This window comes from Micropterus dolomieu, linkage group LG05 (genome assembly GCF_021292245.1).
Source record: "Micropterus dolomieu isolate WLL.071019.BEF.003 ecotype Adirondacks linkage group LG05, ASM2129224v1, whole genome shotgun sequence".
Lineage (NCBI taxonomy): Eukaryota > Metazoa > Chordata > Actinopteri > Centrarchiformes > Centrarchidae > Micropterus > Micropterus dolomieu.
The window spans coordinates 33,240,454-33,250,915 of NC_060154.1; the positions used below are offsets into that span (position 1 = coordinate 33,240,454).

At 39.3% G+C, this 10,462-nt stretch overlaps 2 protein-coding genes across 2 annotated transcripts in view; one reads left to right on the forward strand and one right to left on the reverse strand.

Moving 5' to 3' along the window:
* The window catches only part of LOC123970852 (CMP-N-acetylneuraminate-beta-1,4-galactoside alpha-2,3-sialyltransferase-like), an 82,678-nt gene that overhangs the window by 15,501 nt on the left and 56,715 nt on the right, over positions 1-10,462 (reverse strand). The gene's annotated exons all lie outside the window — the stretch shown is intronic.
* The window catches only part of ndufa11 (NADH:ubiquinone oxidoreductase subunit A11), a 19,420-nt gene continuing 14,195 nt past the window's right edge, over positions 5,238-10,462 (forward strand). Inside the window, exon 1 of the mRNA XM_046049207.1 lies at positions 5,238-5,394. Coding sequence (XP_045905163.1) covers positions 5,316-5,394 — 79 coding nt within the window. The 5' untranslated portion in view covers positions 5,238-5,315. The remainder of the gene's footprint in view (positions 5,395-10,462) is intronic.

Here is a 10,462-nt window from a genome sequence, read left to right on the forward strand (position 1 = left end):
TGGTGTGTATGGGACTAAAAGGTCAGAAATATAACAAGGCGAGAGGCCATGAAGAGCTTTAAAAGTGATCAATAGAATTTTAAAGTCAATTCTAAAACATACTGGGAGCCAGTGTAATGAAGCTAAAATAGGAGTAATGTGGTCATATTTCTTTGTTCTGGTTAAAAGCCTGGCAGCTGAGTTCTGGACAGTCTGGAGTCGATCAATAGATTTTTGGGTTAAACAGGTGAAAAGGCTGTTGCAATAATCCAGGCGTGATGAGATGAAGGCGTGTAAAATGGTCTCGGTGTCCTTAAAAGTTAACATAGATCGAATTTTAGCTATATTTCTAAGTTGATAAAAACATGATTGAACAAGCTTTGTGGTGTGCTGCTCGAAATTTAAATTACTATCAAACCAAACACCAAAGTTCTTTGCCACAGGCTTAATGTGATTTACTAGGGAACCAGCAGATGGCAGTATTTGATTTGCCATCTGCTGGGACCCAATGACCAGGATTTCTGTTTTGTCTGAGTTCAGCTGGAGGAAATTATTTGACATCCATTTCTTAACTTCACAAAGGCAGTTGTTAAGTGAACTCAGCATTCCAGGGTCTGTGGATCTGACGGGCAAGTATATTTGTGTGTCATCAGCATAAATATGAAAAGAAATGCCATGTTTATGGATAATATGTCCAAGGGGAAGCAGATACAAGGAAAACAAAATGGGTCCTAAGACCGACCCCTGAGGCACACCATATTTAACTGGACAGAATGAAGAGACATAGTTGTTTACAGACACGCAAAAACTTCCTATTTGACAGGTAGGATGAAAACCATTCTAGAGCAGTACCAGAGATCCCCACCCAGTGCCTCAGTCTGTCTAACATGATGTTGTGATCAATGGTGTCAAAAGCAGCGCTAAGGTCCAGGAGTACCAGGACTGAGCACATACCTTCATCAGCAGACATTAAAAGGTCATTGGTGACTTTAAGCAGGGCAGTCTCAGTACTGTGGTACTTCCTAAAACCAGACTGAAACTTTTCAAATATTTTGTTATTTTCCAGCACAGTGAGCAGCTGTTTGGACACAATTCTTTCTAGAATCTTTGCAATAAAAGGCAGTTTTGAAATTGGTCTAAAATTATGTGGGAGGGAGGGATCTAAACCAGGTTTCTTTAAAAGTGGGTTCACGCAAGCCGTTTTAAAATAATCAGGGACACACCCAGTAGATAGGGAGCTGTTGAAAACAGAGATCAAATGGGGCCCAACAGAATCTATTACTTTTAGTAAAAATTTTGTAGGTATTACATCAAGTGGGCTGGAGGACACTCTCATTTGTGATACTGTTTTTAAAAGCTCAGCCAAGTCGATGGGATAAAACTGGTTAAAACTCTCTTGTTGCTGGTGAGGGACCTCTGAGTAAGAGTCCACGGGGGTAATAGAGGCTCTGATCGACACCACCTTATTGGTAAAATAAGATAAAAACAATTTTAGATGTTTTATTCCAGAAAGTGTATGAAATCCATTACCAAAATAGTCATGCATTCAGTCACTTTGTTACTTATGGATGGAAGGTATAGAGAAAATAAATGATCCCACGTTTTGCTGGGAACACCCTGGGACCCCCTCTAGGACCCCTGGGGGTCCCCAGACCCCAATTTAAAAACCACTGACTTACACTGTACATTTACAGCTTAATTGAAGCTTATTGCTGACCTTTTTCTCTCTGCTCTGCTCACCTGCCATTCATCTTGTGCCCGCCAACAATTGCATGCACATCCATAGTAAGTCCTTTTGTTTTTAGTTCCCTCCGCTGCTTTCTCACTGATTAGACTTTTACACTCACTCGCAAGTTATATGTTTTACTTTTGAGATGAATTTTTTTGCTTCAGTTAATTTTGTTCTCTCTCAAATTCTTATTTCTTTTTGCTTGATGACCTCTTGGTGGTAAATTAGCACAAATCAGATTCCATATAGGCTATATGGTTTTTACTCAAGATATTTTGTTAATTTTGGAAGTTTAATATTCTGTTGTTTAAAATGCTACAGAAAACCATCCACAGATTACTGGTCACAAAGATCCCTCTGTAGTTGTTTGGGTCAGATTTATCTTCACTCTTATGGATGGGAGATATAAAACCTTGGCTGCGGTCTTTTTTACTTAGGAAGGTTCCTAACTGAGTGAAGTGACCCCGAAATATTTCCGAGGCGGTCATAATAAGAGCTGTTTGAATTCTCTAAAAGCTAAGGAAAGGTGACTCAATGCTTCCTTTCTTATCTCTTTTAGCATAGGGTACACCGGACCATCCTTTACGAAAGGAAAGGAGATAATGCCGTCCCACAATTCCTTGCAGTAGCAACTTTTAAAGCGACACATGTTTTCAAATAAACGATAAAATCCATCGACCACATTTAGAAAAATCCTTGCAATACAGACGCACATTATGATACCTGAAAGAGACTCTCATATTGTCTTCTTTTTTTTGGTTTGTTTTCTGGTATTTGAATTTTCTACAATAATCCATAAGAAATCCATCAACCATGACGGATAAAGGACGTCAATCACAAAGTAAGATACGGTTTGCTATTAAGCCTTCTCTCTTTTATGCCATATCTTGCTAATATGCATATGTCTTGAACTGTCAATAATAACCTATATGTGACGTATATGCGAGCTATGTTACTAGCCTAAAATGATCAAAGTTAGGATAATGTTGAAATGTGTAGGCTAACATTATATGCTCAGTTTGTGAGTGTGAGCAAGCATTCTCAATGTGCCAACCGTTTCCATTATTTGGTGACTGAAACTGAAGTAGCCTAATATTCCACCATGTTGTTCACCTTTAGACAACAACAAAGCAGTGTCCGAGATGCGCTTTTTGTAGTCCATCTGTGTGTAGCCCTGGCTAAAATACTTTTGCCAGTATAATTTATTTATTTTATTAAATGAAAGATAATGCATAATTACTATAAAATACAAATTATTAAAAAGTAAGTAACTTGAAAAACAGAGAAATCTTCAAGAATGTCTTTTAAAAAGTCTGCATGTTTTTATTAAGAAGTTAAAATGTTTAAATAAGGTTTAAGAATGTTAAAAAAGTTGAATGTTGCAGTTCATTTGAGTGTGTATAGTTTGTATGATGTGTACAGGAGACAGCACATGTGAGAAGTATGACAACCCAAGTGATGAGCAGTTGATATGTCAGTCGTTGTTTTTCTGTACCCTGATTGGAAAGTATACCGTGGACAATCAATCCAAGTTCATTCCCAAGTAAAGGGGTGGGACTTAACGGTAGCTGACTCAGATCCCAGAAATCAGAGAACGATAGAGACGTATTCACGCAGTGGATGTAAACAGTAGACATTGTAGGAGAGCAATTTGTTCCTAACCTGTGGGTGACGACCAGTTATCCTGAGTGTTGGACTTTTCTGATCTTCGAGAGGTAATTTCAAGCTTGTTTATGTTTATTTGTATGGTGACTGAATGTTACTGTTACTGTTACAGTCCCACCCTGAACACATCTACATGCAAACATTCACCATGTACCACAACCATGAAATTTCTGTAGTACGTGTGTCATGTCCAGACGTACTTGGAGCCATTTGCTGTGTCTCAATTCACGCACTTCCATATTTACACTTACTATTTTGAGGGCACAAATGTGTTCACACTGAGAAGTATGGTAAATTGCAGTGCACTATGAGTACCCGGATGGTGTACTCATAACAGCCAAAAAGTTAAGTGTGGAACGATGGACACCTCTCACCCTCAATGACCGTCATTTTAGCTACGTAGCAGAAGGGGGCGGGACCAACAACATGGTAGAAGTGGAGAGCAGCAGAGAGAGGCCAACAACATAACGTCTTAGTTTCGTACACTATTTCATCACTTTGAGGCGTGATACATGTGTCGAATAATGGCAGTTTTACAAAAATTGATGGCAAATCGAAAATGTGCTCAAATGTTTTCGGAGTTGAGAAGCTCCACAAGTGATGATGGTTACACCGGTGGGGGAAGCTAATGCTTCATTTTTGTATACCGCCTTTCTAGTCTTTTCAACCATTTCGGGGTTCAGTATCTTGCCCAAGGACACTTCGACATGCAGCCTGGGGGAGTGTCACGATCCTGTCCTGAGTTTCTCTGTTCCATGTCTTTGTTCCCAGTCCTGTGCCTTAGTTCATGTCGTAGTATTTGCTTCTAGTTCTCGTCTGCATTATTTTCGTCTGCTCTGTATTCTGTGTTCTCATCTAGGTTGTGTCTGTTATGATCCCTGTGTTATAACTGGCCAGTGTTTGTTTGTTTACATGGGTTTCTATTGTTGTCTGAAATTAGATTCTTGTCTGGTATTTTGGTTACATGTGTTCTGTCTGTGTCCAGTATCTTTATATAGTTAGTCGGTGTACCCCTATGTTCTACCCATGTCTGCTATGAGTTCTGTTTTATCCCATCCTCAGTCTGTTTTCCCTGTTGGTGTTAGTTTTGTTGTGATCGGTCTGCTTGTGTCTGTTACCTCAGTAATCCCTCTGCATGTCAGTCTCTCTGTTTTCCCCTGCTCTCTCTCTGCCTGCCTGTCTCTCGTTAGTCTCATGTCTGTCACCTGTGTTGCTCCCGCCCTGCTTGTTAGTCACTGTGCGTATATATAACTGGTGTTCCTGTTTAATCCTTGTCCAGTAGAGAGCTTAGGAAGAGAAGTAGATGTCCATGTATCATTAGGGAGACTGGAATTGAGAGAAAGAATTAAAGAGGGCTTAATAAAAGAATGGCAGAGAGGGTGGGAAAACGAAATTAGAGGCAGACACTACTTTTCTATACAACCCAAAGTTAGGAAGAGATGTTTATGTAACATTTAGTCCCGCAGGGACTCAGTTAAAATGTGCAGATTGAGGTTGGGGCACTGTGGATTAAATTATTCTTTGTGCATTGTAGGGAAGCATGTTTCTGGCTTGTGTGAATGTGGGAGTCTTGAGACAATAGGGCATGTTTTCCTGGAGTGCGGAAGGTATAGGGCAGAAAGAAATGTACTCGTTAATAAACTGTCAGGACTTGGAGTTGAGGCTTTTTCTGTTTTATCTTTGTTTGGGCACAGTGACGAGCATAAACTGATCTCCAAGCCAGTCCTTCAATTCTTGCATGACACAGGACTGTATGTAAGAATTTAGTTCAAACTTTGACCTGTGGAGGGCAGTAATACGCTCATAAGCGTCTACACTGACGGAATCTTACAAGAAGAAGAAGAAGAAGAACAGCACGCGGAAGTCTGCCACAGTCATCTCGAATGCAATAACCTTCTCGCGAGAATTGCTTTCCTTAAAGGGTGTCCTTGCGAAGTCCTCAATGGGGTACTGGGACCTTCCAGAGGGTACAGACTGTGTCGAAAAAACATGGATCACCACCAAACTTGGCACGGCTTTGGGTAAATATCAGCATTGCCAGAGACGACGTGTGTTGCGCTGGCTCGTGAAAGCTAACTAACTGTGTTGACCTAGTGTTGATGTTTTAGCTAACTCAATGCTAACGCGTTTGAGCTAGCAGGCTAGCTATAGATTAGCCCAGGACTAATATGAAGTAAGCTGCATTCAGGTTACAACACAAACACTAAGCTAAACACATTTTGTTTTGCTTTGCGCCAATTCGGTTTCAGTGTTTTCTTAAGCCACAAACGGCCAGTGGATGAGTTGCTCAACCCATAGTACGTTTGCTAACCAGCGGTGGACGAAATATTGATATCCTTTGCTCAAGTAAAAATACTCCAGTAAGAATAACTTACTGCGTTGAACATGTTACTTAAGTAAAAGTATGTAAGTATAATCAGGAAAATGTGCTGAAAGTATTAGTAAAAGTACTCAATGCAGAAAAAAAGTCCCTTCTGACTGTTATCTATCTATCTATATCGATATATATAAAATATGAGAGAGCGAGCAATTATTATCCCTCATACATTCATGGAAAACAGGATTTTACTGCTGTAGTTGTTGAGCTGGAGCTCATTTTGAACTTGTAAAATTTCTTGGGTAGTTTTAATTTACAACAATATCATCTTTTTTAAACTCCTATTTTATATTCATATTTTTTGTGTGGAAAAAGCTTTATTTGTAAAGTAACTTGTAAAGCTGTTATATAACTGTAGTCAGGTGAAAAGTACAAGATCTCTCTCTGAGATGTAGTAGAAGTAGAAAGTTGCATGAAAAGAAAATACTCAAGTAAAGTACAGGTACATCAAATTTGTACTTAAGTACAGTACTTGAGTCAATGTACTTAGTTCAGTGTTTCTCATTGATTGATTTGTTGCAACCTGCCACACTATCAATGCTGACCACCACATATTGATGTTTTTTTTTTTTTTTTTTTAACTTTTTTTACTATTTAAAATGGAGCAGGGGCCTAACCCTCTCTAACTTCAAGAAGCTCTTGAAAACGCATCTCTTCCGAGAACACTTCCTCTTATAACACCTCTAACTCCTAACCTCTAACATGCACTTCCTGTGCTCTTCTTCGTCTATCCCCTACAATGATCTTGTATAGATTGCACTTTTTGTTTTGATTGCACTTTTTGTTAACTCTTACTTCCTTCCCTAGGTATCTACCCCATTGATGTGATATGTACTGTGAGCTCTTACTAGTATTTATTGCTGCTCTTACTAGTATGTTTTGTCAGTTGTAGATCTGTAGTTGATGCTCTGTTGATGCTTGTATGTTGTTCCTCAAATGTGAGTTGCTTGGGAGAAAAGCGTCTGCCAAATGAGTAAATGTAATGTAAAATCGTATTTACTTGTAGAGCTTATTATTACTACTACTACTTCTTCTAACGTACGTATTCAGCATAGTGAGTGTCTGCACTAGGGATGCAGCAATTACCGGATTTCACTATTAACCGCGCTTTAAAACGTCACTGTTAATTAATCGTAACGGCTCCGCTACACCGAGTATTTCTGTTGCACGGAACGAAACTGTGGCAACTTGCATAAAACAAAAACAAAGTTACAGGAGCGGTGCAACAGCTTAAGTGTCGCGCTTATCAGAGGCTACTGCACACTGGCTAAACTAATGCAGAGGGACCAAGAAGAAGTCGGCAGTGTGGGAGCATTTCGGGTACACCAAGTCTGACCAGGGGATTACTCAAGATGACCACCTGTTCAAACTTGCCGTTAAAAGGTTCCTGCTAAAGGAGCGAATAACTACATTAAACTTGATGTGGGATCACCACCTAGCTTTGCACGCCCAAATAAAGGAAGGCCTAATACATTATATTGAATAACATAGCAAGTTGGTAGGGAATTAAATATAAACGTGTCACTTACAATCGATGCAGTGAGAGTCGAACTTTCGGTGCAGCGTGAACAAACCAAGCAAGTGTAACCTTTCAGACCCACCGCAACGACAGCCCCGCTGCGCTGAGGCCCATTATTTTCAATGGCTCGGTTTGTTGCTGTGTCGAGCAATGTCGCGGTCAAAGCAGTTGAACTTCCACACAGTTCAAATCGTTTCTTTTCTGAAAGGGCCTTTGTGGAAGACGGAACGTAGTCCTCTCAAGACCTTCTGTCACTGAACATTTAACGTTACATCCTGTTGTCTTCTCCTGTCTGTGTTGAGAAAATGTTGCCAGGTGTAAAACACTAAAGCTGATGATACACGGAGAAACTTTTAGAGCAATGGTGCTGGGTTACTGTCAATGGTAATGGGTAAAGATTACTACCGTAATCCCCTTTCATCAGCTCCATAACAAGAGCTTATAGACTTTCAGGACTATAGGCTACCAATTAACTGCAATTCAGTTAACACTGCACTCAATTTCTTTCTATCAATTTCACTAAAACACATGTATGGATGAGAGTTGATGACAGTGAGGCTGATGATACACGGGGCAACTTTTTGAGCAATGTTGCTGGGCAATCTTGGCGATCTTAACCTTAGTATTTTTTATACAGCGCTGCTCATTCATCATTTACCTGACTGGAATTTCCTTAATGAATGATAAAGTGCTGGAATTCTCCTACAGCCCATTACATTCGATTTTAAATAAGAAGACTATATTTATTAAGCATATATAGATCAAATATAAGACACAGTTTACTCATGATCCTGTGATTGTAAAGTCACAGTCCCACCCAGTAGTTTAGCCTATTAATGTATTTTTTTGCAGTGGAATATGTGTCTACGGTTAAACTATAGTTTCGGACGTACTCGGAAGTATTCCTGCGAGCCGCCTGCCTGCAGTTATATTCGGCGTGTCGGAAATGATTAAACCAGAGCATGTAAATAAACGTGAGCTGAAGAAGAATCTAACATGGCGTCCTGTAGCTCCTCTTTGTGTGACGTTGTAGATGTGAAACGTAGTCGGAACTGTAACGGCTCTGGTTGTAGTTATAACGTTAGTTAAATTAAATCTCAAAGTTGCAAGTCCTCGTTGTAGAGAGTCATGTAGTATTAGATGCATCCGACAGCAGCTCACTGTATACGGTAGGGTTGATGCCATCAGCGACATCACGACGTTGAGCCGGCATCGTGATTTTAAATTTTCACATTATACCACCCTGTGAAAGCAGCTTTTAATGCCCACCAACATCATCATTATTGTTTTTAAGTATGCTTTGCACAGTCTGCCTCTGAATTCTCTTCTCCCCACACTCTGACACACTCACACACACCTACACCTCAGGTAAACACCCCGGCTTGCCCCGCCTCTCTCTGTCTCTCTCGCCCCGTCTGCTCTATTTTCTCCATCAGCAGTATGTTTTATAAAGTCACCTAAAAGACTGAGAACTCGTCTTTTTTCCGTACATTTCCACCCGGGATCCGTTATCACGGCAGCAGGTGAGCCGCACGTCGGCTTAATAATGACGCGGCCTGTCAAACAAGTGAAACCAACATCTGCACTTTCACTGTTTACCTTTACCTGGTCCGTGTGTAAAATATCCACCACGACTTGTGACGTAACTTAATAGTCTACCTTTTTTTCGTGCACCCGAATCTGGAGAGGTTGGGGACATCTCTCCTTTCAACATCACTAAAGTATTAAACAAGATGGCCCAGTAAACTGTTGTTGGTAAGATATTGTCCTTTTGTTTGCCTAACAGACATTTATAATTTTCTAAGCTAATCCCCCCCCTCAGAGCAATCAGACATGAGGAACCTCAGACAGCAGAGTTTCAGCACTGAGGTCAGACGTAAATTAACTGATGCTGTTATACTATTCATTTTACTTACTAAGATAAGTTGATTAATATAATTCAGTAATTTAAACAATGTTATGTCAATTTTCCCCTGTGGTATTGAAAATGGTATTGAATTTAAATATTTTTCAATGTATTGTGTCAAAGTTAGAAATTCCAGTATCGTGACACTAGTGTACATTTTCACTGGTCTCACAATTCGATTCCATGATGCATCACCACCTCAATATTGTATTACTGCACATGGTTTTCATGAACAAATTCAAGCACTCAGATACTGTATATATGAACTTTTTAACGCTTCTTGAATGTAGCAAAGTCTGAACACAGTAGACAACAGGAGTATTTACAGCAGTTAATCCTAAAATGGTATCAAACTCGCAAAGAAGTTCATAGTGGAGTGTACTTCTTCATAAAAAAAATAAAACAATTCAAATGTCAACATAAATGTCTAAACATTAAATTAAATTGTAAACCAAAATAAATAGTAGAAGCCAAGCTTATGACGTATATTATGTGTGAAAACGTTCATCCTCACGAAACAAAACATAAATACATATGCAGTGCAATAAATTACAGGTGTACTGTAACCTGTTAGCATCCCTAAAACAGAGCGCTTCCTGCCTGGCAAACATCACAATGAATCTGGAACAAAACCATTACGACAAGTAGCATTAAACTACCAAAGGTGGAAAGAATACTAAACTATTGTACTTAAATAAAAGTACTGTAACATTGATGAATTTTTACTTAAAGGTTCAGTGTGTAAGTTTTAGTGACATCTAGTGGTGAGTTGTGAATTGCACCCCCCTCCCCTATCCAAGCGAGCAGTATTGCTACTGTGCCTGAGACAGGACAGGAAATCAGGTTTCTTTAGATGGATATATTAAGAAATTATATTTAATACTTAATTATTCAGTAAAACCATGTTTTAAAAAATATTATTCTTACTTGTTCGTTAATAAACAACAGCGACATGAAGAAATGAAGTGCTACATGATGTGTCATACTCCTGTAATCCATTATTTTACATCTTGGGAGGGTTGGCTCATCTGGACTAACACACCAAAGTAAATGAAGAAATTCTCAAACACTATCACATTTAGTTCATCAAGTATGACCACTGACAGATACCAGGACAATGTGAGCCTCACTGTTTCTGCACCATCTGCAGTCCATTATAAACCACATAATACATGAAGTTTACGAAGGCATTAGCTGGTGAAGATCAAGGCTCCTCTCTCTCTTTGTTTAATTAGATAAGCAATCTGCAAATCTTACCAAAATGTCTTTTTAAGTTTTTAAAATACA